A 14,804-nucleotide genomic window follows, 5' to 3' on the forward strand; every position below is an offset into this window, starting at 1 on the left:
TTTCATGGACAGGCCCCCTGAGGAGGCTGAGCCTGCGTGTGCTTTTGTAGGAACTCTCCAGAAGGAAAGAACAAACCTAAAATTCTGCTTGTGGCAGCAAGGGAAACTTGGGGCTGCACTTTGCTTCCAGCCAAGGTTTTATCTGAGCCCATGAAGCTGAGCTGACAGGGCTGAATGGCTCAGGTTGGGCCTGGGCAGGGCAGTGCACCATGCTCCAGTTGCTAAATGCATTAACTCTGGATTTCTCTCCTCACTGAGCGATCCCCAGCAGCTCTCACAGGTGAGAGGCAGTTATTGGGTTCATTGAATCCATTCCTTTGGATCCTTGCATTTGGCATTTCAGGAAAGACAAGTTGACAAAACATCTGCAGGAGTGATGTGTTTGCTCATGTGGAACAGGGAGTGCATAGCTGAGACAGAAGCACTGCAAGCAAGGAAAGGGATTTTCTGGGAATGTGGTGGTGGTGGGAACACCCTCCTGGGTTTGGGAAGGGCAGAATCAGGAGGACGTTGCTTTGGAGGGGAGAAATCCATCCCTGAAGGGTGTGGGGGGGCTGTGGGCAGGGCTGCTCGGGGGACAGGGCTGGAGCCAGGCTTGCACTGACACATGGACACACAGGGACACAGGGACAGGGACAGATGGACACATGGGCGCACAGACACAGAGGCATATGGACACACGGGGACACAGACACACAGACACACAGACACAGGGACATGGGGACACACCAACACATGGCCACGCGGACACAGGGACACACAGAGATACGGACACACAGACACTTGGACACATGGACACACAGACACACCGACACAGGGAGACGTGGACACAGGGACATGTGGACACACAGGGACACACAGACACAGGGACACACAGAGATACGGACACACAGACACTTGGACACATGGACACACAGACACACCGACACAGAGAGACGTGGACACAGGGACATGTGGACACACAGAGACATGGACACACAGGGACACACAGACACAGGGACACACAGAGATACGGACACACAGACACTTGGACACATGGACACACAGACACACTGACACAGGGAGACATGGACACAGGGACATGTGGACACACAGGGACACACAGACACAGGGACACACAGAGATACGGACACACAGACACACAGACACAGGGAGACATGGACACAGGGACATGTGGACACACAGGGACACACAGACACAGGGACACACGGACATACCAACACATGGACACTTGGAGATGTGGACACACGGACACATGGATTCACAGAGACATGGACACATGGACAGGGTGCCCAGGGCTGTTCAGTGCCATGTGTCCTTTGGGTGGCCCTGGGGATGTTCACCTGGAGAAGGTAAGGTAAGGCTCCAGGGAGACTTTAGAGCCCCTTCAGAGCCTAAAGAGGGCTTTTAAAGGGAGGGAGAGGGACTTTTACACAGGCAGAGAGTGGCAGGACAAGGGGGACAAAATCTGTTTGGTGCAAGAACCAAATGAGATGCAGTGCAAACGATCTGTAAGTGCTTAGTGCTAAACCCAGCTTAGTGCTAAACCCAGCAGGTCTGGAGTGTTTGGGGGTGATGAGCCCTGGAACTGGAGAGTTGATGATCCGTAATAAATACATGTAATAGGAAACAACTGTTTACAGAGCTGTACAAGTGTGAGTGTGTTTGCATCATTGCTTTTATGTCCTTCTAGCTCAGGGTTGGAATTTGCTTAACAATCCTGGGGACTCTGATCTCCCTCTGGGCTCTCTGAGTCCAGCTTGCTGTGGAAGCAGCAGGATCTGAAGGCATTTCATGGACACTGGGTCTCTAAAGGAGTGCTGTAATGTGAGGGGTTGGAATCTCAGGAATCCCCTGGGCAGGCTCCTCAGGTGGAGCACACCTTGCACTGTGGATCCCCAGACACCAGGACTTGAGTCAATCCTTAGCTGGGATTTTTATCATTTCCCTGCTCTGCTCCGGCACCTGCAGGAGTTCCCTCAGCCCCAGCTCAAGCTCACCTATTTACCAGAATGGGCACTTAAAATGTTTAAAGCCCATAATTGTTGTTCTTTTAGAGCCCAGCTCTTGAATTAAGGCTTTTCAAGAGCACTGGGTTTGCAAGGATTGCTTAATCAATAAGAGAAATTTATGTCAGACTCCTTGTTTACACTGCTCTTTGTGAAGTGAACTGGGCAGGATTTTCAGCAATCCTGGTGGGGCTTTCAGATCTATTTATAGATGATTTGGACAAAACCCAGAAGAAAAATATAAGTAATTTGCTTTGCAGCCTGCAAGAGTGTTTTTTAACGAGGTAATTATGTTTTTATGGCAGCTTAATCTCTGCTTTCATCACTGGAAGTTGCATTGCTGGTTTGTTATTTCCCAGGATAAGGAGTGTCACTATTCCCATACAGTCACCCCTTCCCAGGCTGTGGCTGAGCTCCTGTGTGTGCCACCCTCACAGGAACAATCCCTTCCCAATATCCCATCTCACCCTGCCCTCTGGCAGTGGGAAGCCATTCATTCCTCCTGTCCTGGCACTCCAGGCCCTTGTCCAAGTCCCTCATCATCCTTCCTGTGGAATCCTTCAGGTGATGGGAGGCCACAAATGGATCACCCCAAAACTTTCTCTCCTCCAGGCTGATCCTGCAGTTACTCCCTCAACCCTTCAGTATTACTGGGTTATTTAAAATACAGTTTATTCTCCTTTCCTGTATGCCCTATTGCTGAGCAAAACACAGCAATTTTGAAGAATATTCCTTCAGGCCCCAGGGAAATCTCAGTGGGAAGTTGTTTTCCTGGCTGAGAATTCCAACTACAGAGATCTGTGAGGAAGCATCCAAGTCTTTGGCTGGGTGTATTAATAACTGGGCTGGCTGGAAGCTCCTGAGCAGCTGGCAGTGCCCTGGGGCAGCCTGGGCTCCAGCCCTGGGCCCCTGGGCTCTGGGAATGTTCAGTTCCTGCCCCAGCCTTGGCCTGAGTGGGGCTGGGGTTGAGCTGCTCTTTCTGAGCTGCTCTTCTGCCCCATCTCCTTTTTGCCCATGCAAATGCCACTCTCAGGCTCTGTCTCCACGTTGCCCAGTCTATGTTAAGGCACTGATGTGTTGCTGTTAGAGGCCACCTTCCTCCTGCCCCACAATCAGTGAGGCTGGAGAGCCCCAGGGCGCTGAGTGCAGCCAATCCTCCAGCACTGCCCAGGCCACCACTGACCCTGTGCCACATCCACTCATGGTTTGAATCCCTCCAGGGATGGGCACTCCACCACTGCCCTGGGCAGCTGTGCCAGGGCCTGGCCTCCCTTTCAGTGAAGGAATTTCCCCAAAATCCACCCTGAGGTTCCCCTGGCCCAGCCTGGGGCCGTTCCCTCTGCTCCTGTCCCTGTTCCCTGGAGCACAGCCCGACCCCCCCGGCTGTCCCCTCCTGGCAGGAGCTGTGCAGAGCCACAAGGGCCCCCTGAGCCTCCTTTGCTCCAGGCTGAGCCCCTGCCCAGCTCCCTCAGCTGCTCCTGGGGCTCCAGACCCTTCCCAGCTCTGTTCCCTTCCCTGGACACGCTCCAGCCCCTTCTTTGGAACTCCCCTGTAGTTTATTCTTTAATATTGTCTTTCTCCTGCCTTCCCTGCACTGCTGGCGTCCGACTTTGCCCTGAGGTGACAGCTTTGCCATGGTGCCTCTCCAAGCTTCCCTCATCCTGGCCAAGGAGCCAAGCCTGAGACACATCATAGAGCATCAGATTGTGCCTGTGGAGCTGTGTCTGGGGCATTTGGGGAATGGGAGGAGAGGAGGCTGGGCCAAGTCCCAGATTTTGCCTTCAGCTCTTCCCCCTCTGAAGCCTCTTCTTTCCCACACGTGACCAGACATGAGCACGTTGAGCAGACCTGAGGATGTGGCACTTGGGGACATGGGCAGTGCTGGCCTTGGAAGTGCTGGGGAAGGGCTGAACTCAACTTTGGAAGGATTTTCCCCCTGACCCCATTCTGTGCCCCCCATCCTGTACCCTTGCAGCAGGGCCTGTCCTGGGCAGTAGAGGAGGAGCCTTCCCTGTGGTCAGAAGGAAGGAGCTGGAGGTTCTCCAGAGCCAGCAGCTCTGGGGGAAGGGAGCTGTAGGAGCATGGGGGGCAGGACAGTGGGGATGGATGGAGAGCAGAGATCTCTGCAGCCAGGTCAGGAACTTGGGGTTCATTGCAAAGGGCCTGGGTGCAGGGCCCTGCTGGGAGCTGCCAGCCACAGCTCAGAGCAGGCCCCAGAGAGGGAGAGAGAGGGAAAGAGAGAGAAGGCAAGAGCGTGGTAAAGAGGGTGGGAGAGCGAGGTTCCCATTACAATACAATAAATCATCTACTGGGTTGAATATTCTCATTCTCACTAACCAATCTAAGATACAAATCCTATAGCATTTCCATACAGCCTATAAGAATCATTACATTACCATCCTGTGTTACATTTTAAACCCTAAAAACTCCTCTTTGGGCCCCTTCTGCCAAGCTGTACGGTCTGCTCTGACCCTTGAGCCTGTCTACAAGCAGAGGGTGTTGTTTGATCAAAAGGGGATCACCTTCAGCTGGCCACACCATGTGGAAGGATAGAATGTAAGAAAATAGTGCAGAAGGTAATCTCACACCTGAGGAGTTGCAGCTGTACCAATCACCAAAGATTAGGAGCAGGCCTGCCCTTAATAGGCTACAGCTGTGTCCAATAAGATGAGTGCTACAAAAAAAGGGGGTTAGCTGGCTGTGAAGGGGGATGGAGTTTGTTGGTTGTGCTGTGAGGAGTTGCCAATGAGAAATCACTGGGAAGGTGTGGGAGCTTTGCAATAAGATGACAACAAGACCATTGTTTTCCAGTTGTTCAGTAACTGAGGTATCTCAAAGCTTGCTTCATTTCAATCTTGCTTATAGTTTCTATATTCTCAAAATCTTTTGCCAGGCACTCATATTTATAAGGCTTTCCTGTTCCATCTTCCCCAACAGGGAGGGATGGGCTGGAGCCAAGGTCAGGCCTGGCTGAGCTCCTGCCATGGGGCAGCGCAGCAGCTGGGCCAGGATAGGGCCCTGTCCCCTGGGATGTGCCTGGCAGGTCCCTGCTGCTGTAGCAGCTGCTGCTGCAGCCCAGGGATGGACAGGGTCTTGATCCTGCCTGTCCTGGGAGCTTTCACAGCAGCATTCCTGCCAGGCTGCTGCTTGGGGTCTTGTGAAAGTCACAGGGACTGGGGCAGGAGCTTTGCTGCTGCTGGAAGGGGTTTTAGTTCCACTCCCTGCCCTGGCTGGAGCCTGGCAGTGCTGTCCCTGTGGCAGCCCAGGCTCCTGCTGATGCTTTTCCTGCCTCTGTGGAGTTAAACATCCACCCTTTCCTGGGAGAAGAACCAGCTCAGCCCGTTAAACAGCAAGCTTGAAGTGGGTTTTGCTGCTGATTTGATAGGATCTGTTTTCGTGCTGTTCTATTTTAAGTCCCTTTGCATTGGGCTTCTTTTTCCCTGGGTATAAATTTTGCATGATTCCTTGAAACTGCACTGGAAATACGGAAAAGAAAGAAATAATCACTGGAATGTCGGTGGTGCTGATTTCCAAGGGCAAGTGTGTTAAAACCAAGTCCATGGAAAATGGATGAAGAACAGTCATGGTTTGGATTTACTTAAGAACAACATTTTCAGCTCTCAAAACAAAGCTGTTGCTGTACTTTGTTTTATTTCTAGAGATTTTTCAATAATCTGATTAATTTCTGCTGAAGTGTGAAGCAATAAAGTAGATTACAAGCAAGTACAGGAAGCGTGAGTGTGGAGGGAGTGAAATTTGGTGGCTTTTCTCTTTGGTTTCCAGTTCTGATCCCTCATTCCTGAGCTCCACACATCAGCAGGGCTGTGCAGAGGCTGAGGGGCTGTTCTGGTGTGAAATTCCAGCTTGGGAATTGATGCTGATGAGTTCGTCTCACTGCAGGACTTTCTTGTTCTTTGCAGGCAGGATTTCAGAGCTGGGGGGAACACCAGGGCAGTTGTGTTGGGTGATAAAAAACCTGATGCAGACCAAAAGTTCAGCTTTGCTGTTTTCCTAATTATTATTCAGGACAGTTTTCATCTTATCTTCAAGGCCTTGGAAGAACAAGGAATTTCATATAGAGATCAGGCTTGGCTCCTCACAATAATTATACTTCAGAGAGACAGTTTTTGGTTCTTACACATTTATATTAAAGCTGAAAGAATTAAAAACTGCTTTAAAGGGACTGCCTCAGGCTCCAGGTTCAAGACAAGATGCAGGACCAGTCCTCATCATGTGGACATTGCCTCGTAATTATACTTTTCCTGATTCCCTAATTAGTTTTTTGCCTGATTCCCTCACAAGGAGCAGGAATGGCTCTTGCATGGAAAAGTAGTGCCAGGTTTGTGTTTTGGTTTGGGGTTGATGTTTGTTTTTTGTAAGTTTGGGGTTATTTTGTAGAACATCCCAGATTCTTTGGCATTAGCACTCAGCTGATGGAATCATGGAATGGGTTGGGTTGGAAGGACTTTAGGATCATCCCTTCCCACCTCCCAGCAGAGGTGGTACACACTCCATCTGCTCTGAGGAAAGGTTTTAAATCTCAGATGAGAAAAGTTGAGCACCTGAAGAGGTGTTTTTGTCCTTAGACATACCAGGAAACACAAATCTTGGGTCATTTTGGAGCCCTACTTTAAATACCTCTATTTGACATTTTTGTTATACCCATGTAACAACAAATTACTTTCTGCTGGTTTTACACAGGAATAAACTTGGTTTATCCAAATCCAAAGAAAACCTCCCTTTTGGAAGTGCAGTGTGACTGAAAACTCCAGGCTGACTCTGAAAATCAGAAATGTCTCAATTCCAGTTAAGCTCAGAGTTCACAGTAACTTTTGGGTCACTGCAGGCAGGAGAACACAGGGCCCAGTGATCCATCTCCAGCTTTTGAACCTTCAGAAACTCCAGAATTGTCAAAAATTCACATCCCCAAGCACTTGAGTATCACTGATTTGGTTTTGCTTTTTCCCACACCCAGACAGGAGGCAAAGAAGGTCCTTGGTATGAAGTGAAATGTTGTGCAGGGTCCAGCAAGAGGCTGAGGGTGGCTTTGTCCCCATCCTGGGGGTGACGTGGGGACAACGGGAAGGTCCTGGGTGAAGCCCAGGTCTCTGGAGCTGAGCCTCAGGTGGAGCCTGGGTTCAGCACTGACTTCTCCAGAACTGAACCCCCTGCTCTGAGCTTTGCTGGCTTTCAGAGCAGAGTTAGTGTGTTAATTAGCCCATGCTAATGAGCACCTTCTTAGCACTGGAGACAAAGGCTGCACTTGCTCTCACCTGGGTATTGATGGCAGCTGCTGGAACAATGCTCCGTGGGTTTGTGGATTCCTACGCAGCAGAGCCTGCTCAGGGTTTGCTTTAATGCTCATCTGCCTTAAGAAAGGAAGCTGAAAACTTCTGTGCTCTGTGCTGAGTTCAGCTGTGAGGGGAAAAATCCCTCCTGAGCTCTGCAGTGTGCTCAGCTGAGCCTTCCCTGGCCCTGCAGTGACTGTCACAGGGAGTGGCACCTCTGGGGATGGATGGAGCCCCTGTGGGGAGGGAGGCTCCTGGTTTCCAGAGGAATGGATACACCTCTATCCTTCCAAGGACACTGAGCCTTCCTGGTGGTGTCCTCATACTCCCTTCTGGAGTGTGATGGTTCCTACAAAGAGTCCAGAGGAGGCCCAGGAGCTGCTCCTAGGTTTGGGACACCTCTGGAGCCAGGCTGGAGAGCTGGGGGTGCTCACCTGGAGAGGAGAAGGCTCCAGGGAGAGCTCAGAGCCCCTGCCCGAGCCTAAAGGGGCTCCAGGAGAGCTGGAGAGGGACTGGGGACAAGGGATGGAGGGACAGCACACTGTCCAGTGCCAGAGGGCAGGGCTGGATGGGATATTGGGAATTAGGAATTGTTCCCTGTGAGGGTGGGCAGGCCCTGGCACAGGGTGCCCAGAGCAGCTGGGGCTGCCCCTGCATCCCTGGCAGTGCCCAAGGCCAGGCTGGACAGGGCTGGGAGCACCTGGGACAGTGGAGGTGTCCCTGCCGTGGCAGGGGTGGGATGAGATGCACTTTAACATCCCCTTAACCCAAATCATTCCAGGATTCTGTGACCTGCAGAGCTCCTGGGAGCTCAGCAGAGCTGGGTTTGGGAGAGGCAGGAGTGACCTCCAGTCCTTTCAGAGGGGCTCTGTCTGGGTGAACTGGAGGGCTTTGGAAAGCTGTGGAATCTGGGGGTGTTGGGATCTGAGATTTCCTCGGGCTGTGTTTTGGATCTTTCCTCCCTGCTGAGGTTTCTGCATAAAGCAGTTCCTTATCAGCTGTGGGAAAGAGATTTTGGCTGCAGGGGCTTTTTTTCCCGATCCACATCCTTGTGACAAGTAATTTCCAAGTGTGAAAATGGCTTTGATTCTGCATTCAGTGCTCGGGAGCTGTTGCATAACCCGGGCAGGGACGGGCTCAGCCCTCGGGGCTTGGGGGGGCTGGGCTGCACCCACCGCCCCTGCCACGGCCGCAGCGGCTCCTGCCAGCTCAGAGGCTCGGAGAATGGGTCATGAGGGAGCTTTTGCAAGTGGAGCCTTCCCTTGAAGAGAGGAAGAAAATCCTGATGGAAGGAGCTGCCTTTGAAGTGGTTCCTGCTCCTCATCCGGTGCTGAAAGGGCTGTGAAGTTGTGTGAAACAAAGGGCAGGTTCTGTTTAGAGCTTGCACCATCATTTCCTCCCCCCCGGGAGTGCTTTTTTCATCCAGCTGTGCTGTGTTTCTGTTGAGAATGTTGAGATTCATTAGCTGCAAAAATAGGGATTTCTGTGGGGGAGTCTGTGGATGAAATGACAATAAAATAATTTTATCAGTACCTGAAAAATGCATGTGAGTGTTCAGGATACCTGAGCCTAAGCCAGCAGCTGAAACAAAAATCTGGGTGTAGTTCTATTTATTTCCAAACAGGGGGACATTGATACTCTGCCTGAACAAAAGAGTTCAAGTGACAGGATCCAAGGTGAGGGCCTGGAAATGCTTCCCTGCTCCCCCTGGAGAAGGAGCAGGTTCCCTGTCCTGGCCAGAGAAGGGAGCTGCTCCCCCTGCCCCTCCTGGAGAAGGGAGCTGCTCCCCCTGCCCCTCCTGGAGAAGGGAGCTGCTCCCCTGCCCCAGCCAAGCCTGTGTCCCTCCAGTATCCTGCTCTTTGCAGGTGATGTGTTCCCTCTTCCTCCTAGGATTACACTTGGGCTGTTTCATGAAGAATAATTACATTTGATCTAGGAAAAGATGAATGTTGAGGAGGAGGGAATTAAAAAGAAGCAATAAAGAAGAAGCAGCCTCAGATCCCTCGTGGTTATTGGAATGGGAAGGGAGCACTTTGTCAGGGTGACACCAAGTCCTCTGGTGAGGGCTCCTGGGCTGGGGCTGGGCCAGCAGCAGAGGGATGCATTGGTACATGTGCCAGGCCTGGGAGCATGTGAGGATGGCTTCCAGGGACAGTGTCCCTGCCTTGGGACAGGCTCCAGAGTCAGCCCTGCCCCTGTGCCTGGGCTGGCCCATGGCTGCTGGCCCACTGCTCTCCAGGCTGGAGCAGGGAGCTTCCAGTGCCTGCTGTGTTCCAGGAGGAGCTGCTGGAGGAGGGCAGGGATGCAGCAGCCTGGGGACTCCTCTGGAGGCTCAGCTGAGCCTTCAGCTAAAGGGAAGGAGCTGTGTCCATGTTAGGGTGATCCCAATCCTGACTGTGAGCTCTGACCACAGGGTGGTGTGGGATGGGGCATGAGACAGCCTGGGACAGAAGGTTTGGTCTCTTTCATGGAATCACAGAATGTCCTGAGCTGGAAGGACCCACAGGGATCATCCAGTGCAGCCCCTGGTCCTGCACAGACACCCCAACAATCCCACCCTGGGTATCCCTGGGAGCTCCTGGAGCTCTGGCAGCCTCGGGGCTGTGCCCATTCCCTGGGCAGTGCCCAGCACCCTCTGGGGGAAGAACCTTTCCTGAAATCCATCCTGAGCCTGCCCTGGCCCAGCTTCCAGTCTGCCTTTCCTGTCCCCACAAAAAGCTGCCCCACAACCCTGCAGTGCCAGCCTCTCTGAAGGGGACAGGCAGGGAGGCACGAGCCAGTCAGGGGGCCCTGGCAGCTGTGACAGCTCCCGGGGACAAGGGGGACAAGAAGAGCATCCAGGGCAGAGTGAAGCCACATCTCTGACAGAATCCCCTCATTTTCTGAGGATGTTTGGATACTGGCTCCACCCATGAGCTCCAGTGGAGGTGTCCTGCCCCCAGCAGCTGGAACTGATGCCCTTTAAGGCCCCAACCCAAACCAGTCTGTGATTCCATGAGTACTGGTTTGGGACCAGAATGTGTCAGTCAGTGTGTGCTGAGTCCAGGATCTCAGATGCACCCAGTGGAAGGATTCTGTATCCTCAGGATGCTCCCCTCAGCCTGGTCAGGATCCCTGGTGCCCTGTCCTGCCACTGAGGGGCTGCAGTGCTCCCTGGGCTAGCCTGGAAGGATTTTAGCAGGAATTGCCCAAGGGGAAAAGGCTGGGCTTCCCCTGGCTCCTTCTGCCCCCCTTTGCCCTCAGGAGTTTCAGGAACAGGAGGCTGCTCCTGATTTGCATTTTTGGGAGCCTGGGAGCTGCCCCTCCAGCCAGGCTGGTCTGTACACAGAGATACACCAGACCCACAGCCTTCACTGCCACCCATCTGAGGGCTGTTCTCACACTGGCTCCTCTTCCTCCGTGTTCTCCTCACAAATGGAGTGGAGTAACAGCTGCTTTTCCTGGAAGCACCGAGTGTGGAGCATCCCAGGCTGCTTTTATATCCTGATGCTTTAGACTGTTAAATTCTCACAGCTTAAGCTCTTTATTTCTTGTTTTGCTGTGCTTATGAGAGGATCTCCTGGGGCCCTATTGTACAACAAATACAAATAATCCATGAATAAAACAGCCTGGCTGTTTGTACTGCTGGCAGTCTGCAAGGATTGCTCCCAGATAACATTTTGGGATATTACTCATTTTGATCTGTGCCTTCTACCAGCATTTCTCTGCTCAACAACACTGCAGAGATGTTGCCCTCTGGAAACAGGCTTCTCCAGATTAATTTCTGATTTTTCTACCTGTTTGCTGTCTGCCTTTGGCAGTTTCAGTTTCCTTCCATGCTCTCCCTGCCCAGCCATGGTGAGTTGCTGCAGGTTCTGGGGTGTTCAGGTGTTGCAGTGGTGCACACCCAGAGGCTGCAGTTATTCCTTGTCAGTGCCCTTTACATTCACTCATAGCATGTTTAGTTTTATGAAGTCCTTGACCTTAAACTTCTGAATGAGCTGGTATGTGAATTGGAGAGTAGTAAAAGGAGATTTAAATGGGAGGAAGCCCCATTTCCCTGCCTGGGAGGATGTGCTGCTCTTGCTGGGGCTGCTGTGAAACATGGACCAGCTATGTTAAATACAAACTGGTATTTACTGGTGCCTTTATGAAGCTGCTGCACTTGTTCCCCACTGGGAGCTGCCCTTTGGGGAGCCATTTCTCATTAATTGGTATCCAGTCATTGCACAGGACTGATGGGGTGTGGGCACTGCAGATTTTCCTCCTCAGATCTTCTCCCTCCACTTTCTTCTTCCCCTGTTATGTGCAAGCACCATGTTTATTTTTCTGTATTAGCTCCTCTACTGTTCTCCTCTCTTCAGTAATTACCAGTTGATTTCCTGCTTGTCTCTTGACCTTTCTTTTGCCAATCCATTCAAATCACAAGAATTTCTTGTTCTTTAAATATCTGCTTAAATGCCACGGGTAGAGGTCAGCTGGTTTGGTTCTTGACATATTTGGAAGATGATGTTCCTGGTGTTCATTTGTTTCTCCTCCAGTTATTTCTTAGTAAATAACCTGGAAGGTTTGCATAGCAAATTGGTGTAGAAATTACTTCTCCCCCGTGGAACACACAGAAATGGGTGGTAGGTGAGTGATACATTGATTTTTATAGGGAGGGCAGAATTCACTGACGTGGCAGTTGGGCTCTGAAGGACTAAAATGTTCCTTTTCTGGGCACCCCACCCTCATTTCTTCCTCCATCCCTTGTCCAAAGTCTCTCTCCAGTTCTCCTGGAGCTCCTTCAGGCCCTGCAAGGCCACACTGAGGTGACCCCAAAGCTTCTCCTGTCCAGGTGAGCATTCCCAGCTGTGCCAGCCTTTCCTCCCAGCAGAGCTGCTCCATCCCTCTGCTCATCCTGGAGCCTCCTCTGGGCTCCTCCAGCAGCTCCAGCTCCTGCCTGTGCTGGGCCCAGGCTGGGGCAGCTCTGCAGGTGGGGTCTCACCTGGGCACAGGGGCAGAATCCCAATCCCTGCCCTGCTGCCCACGCTGGGATCAGCATTTACATTTTCCAGTCCATTTTCCACTGTGCAGGGACAGCAAAGGAGTTCATCCAAACTGCAGATTTGTCAGAAAATTGCTCTATAAATAAAAATAAATTCCAAAAATAAGTGAAATAAAACAATCAGTAGAAGATGAAGGGGAGGGGAAGGATGGAAACAAGCGGATGTGAAGAGTGAGGAGTGGATTTGTTCCATGGTCAAGTGCTTGTGTTGAGAGGCCTTTTGTCACCAGTGACTCCTTTGGGGATCAGCTCTTGGAGGGCAAATCAGAATAACTCCAAGCAGAGAAGTTCTGGAAGTGCTCTCTGCCACCTTCCCAGGAGGGAATTTAATCTGGGAATCCTCTCCACAGCTCCTGACAGGAGGGCACAGCCAGGGGGGTCAGGCTCTGCTCCAGGGAACAGGGACAGGAGCAGGGGGAACGGCCTCAGGCTGGGCCAGGGGAGGAGCAGGGTGGATTTTGGGGAAAATTTCTCATGGAAAGGTTGTCAAGCACAGAACCAGGCTGTGGAAGAGGTGGTGGAGGGGTTTAACAGCCCTGTGCATGTGGCACTTGGGGCCATGGCTCAGGGGTGGCCTTGGCAGTGACAGGTCAAGGTCGGACTCGATGTTTTGAGGGCTTTTCCAACATAAATCATTCCATGTTTCTGTGAGAGTCCCCAGTGCTGGTGATCCAGCTGGAGGCACTGAAACACCTGTAACTTGTGGGGGGGGTTTGTGCCTGGGGAAGCAAATCCAGGAGAGAGACATTTCCTGCTTATTGTGCCAGTGAGTTAAACTCCTGTACAAACAAAGTGCCTGGGGTCTGAGGTCTGCAGAGGGAGGATTTGTGTGGCACCAGCTGGCTCAGCCCAGGTGCTGTGGAGCAGATTTCCTAAAGGAACAGGTTTGCTTCAATCTCTGAGTTCTTGGAGTAAAAAGATGATTTAATTTCTTTCCTGTTTGAATCTGTGTGCAAGATGGAACATCTTCCCTGGGTCAGAATGGGATGTCAATAGGATTTTTCCTTCATTCCTAGGTCAGAATGGGTTGTCAGTGGGATTTTTCCTTTGTCCCTGGGTCAGAATGGGATGTTAATGGGATTTTTCCTCTGTCCCTGGGTCAGAATGGGATGTCAATAGGATTTTTCCTTTGTCCCTGGGTCAGAATGGGATGTTAATGGGATTTTTCCTCTGTCCCTGGGTCAGAGTGGGATGTTAATGGGATTTTTCCTCTGTCCCTGGGTCATAGTTAATGGGATGTTAATGGGATTTTTCCTTCATTCCAGCAACAACGCACTGTTTACAGGCTGACCCTGGTGAAAGCTTGGAACGTGGATGAACTCAAAGCTTATGCTGACCTGATATCCCTTGGGAAACCAGACTTCATTGAGGTCAAGGTGAGCTGATCTGAGTTGTTTTAGTTTTTCCAGCAGTATTTTCCATTGTTTTGTCCCCATTTACCCCTGCCTTTAGTCTAAACTTTGAGTAAGTAAAATTCTTCTGAAGTGATTCATAAGAAACTCCTCTCTTGCTTTTAATATTAGTGAATAATAATTAATTCACATTCAGGTGATGTTTTCTAGTATTCTGTGTGTACCTTTGGAGCAGGTTTCCCTGTGCCACAAACCCAACTTTGTACTAGCCAGCCTCAGTTTCTGCCCAGCAGAATCATCCCTCTCTGGCCTTTTTTTGTATTTCTGTGAAAACAAAGATAAATTGATATTCCTTCTTTATATCAACTATCAGTTGACACAAAATATTCCAGGTTCAGCTGGTAGTTTGGGATAGGATTCTTCCCATCCTCATCTCAAGTTTTGCCAGGGGAAAAGGGAAAGGTTCAGTCATGTGTTTGTGTTTGGATTTGAGGGCTGCCAGCAGATGTGAGATACAGCAGGGCAAGAGGGGCTTTATCCTGGGCTTAATCAATTCAGTAAAGAGAGATTGTAAAAAAAGTTACAAACTTATTAAAAAGGCACCTTCCCACATGCTCTGAGCATTTTCACCCAGCAGCTCCTGCAGAAAGGCACAACTGTTTGTGCAACTCTGTGTTTGTGCAGTTCTGTTACTCCTGGACTCTCCTTTTTCTTTTCTTTCCTTCTCGTTTATAATTTTCTTAAACTTTCTTTCTTTTTTTTTTTTAACGTTTTTTAAAATTTTTTCAACCTTTTTTTACTGCTGCTATGAAGAAAAAGCCTGGATTTTGCTGTGAAGGTTTGATACCTTCTGTCAGCATGGAGAGTTTTTCTCTCTGGGTGTGCTGCTGAAGTTGGGAGCTTCATCCCAGCTTGGGTTTGGAGTTTGGTTTGGGGAAAACCCCTTGGTTTTCCACCTTCCTGGTTGTGTGCCTGGCTGTGCAGGATCCTGCCAGGGATGGAGCAGAGGCTGTGGGGCTGGTGCTGCTGAGGCTGCTCTGCCCAGGGCATTAATGGCAATTAGTGAGATGAGGCTGTGCCAGTTGATGTTCCAGCAGGGATTCCCCCAGGCACTCTCCAGGGCAAACAT

At 50.9% G+C, this 14,804-nt stretch overlaps 1 protein-coding gene across 2 annotated transcripts in view; it reads left to right on the top strand.

Moving 5' to 3' along the window:
• TYW1B (tRNA-yW synthesizing protein 1 homolog B) overlaps window positions 1–14,804 on the top strand; it is a 99,596-nt gene that overhangs the window by 60,657 nt on the left and 24,135 nt on the right. For both annotated transcript variants that reach the window (XM_066563333.1, XM_066563334.1), the window contains one exon: window positions 13,589–13,699. In XM_066563333.1, the coding sequence (XP_066419430.1) occupies window positions 13,589–13,699 (111 nt within the window). The remainder of the gene's footprint in view (window positions 1–13,588; window positions 13,700–14,804) is intronic.

The sequence above is a fragment of the Molothrus aeneus genome, chromosome 20 (assembly GCF_037042795.1).
Source record: "Molothrus aeneus isolate 106 chromosome 20, BPBGC_Maene_1.0, whole genome shotgun sequence".
In the NCBI taxonomy this organism is placed as follows: Eukaryota; Metazoa; Chordata; class Aves; order Passeriformes; family Icteridae; genus Molothrus; species Molothrus aeneus.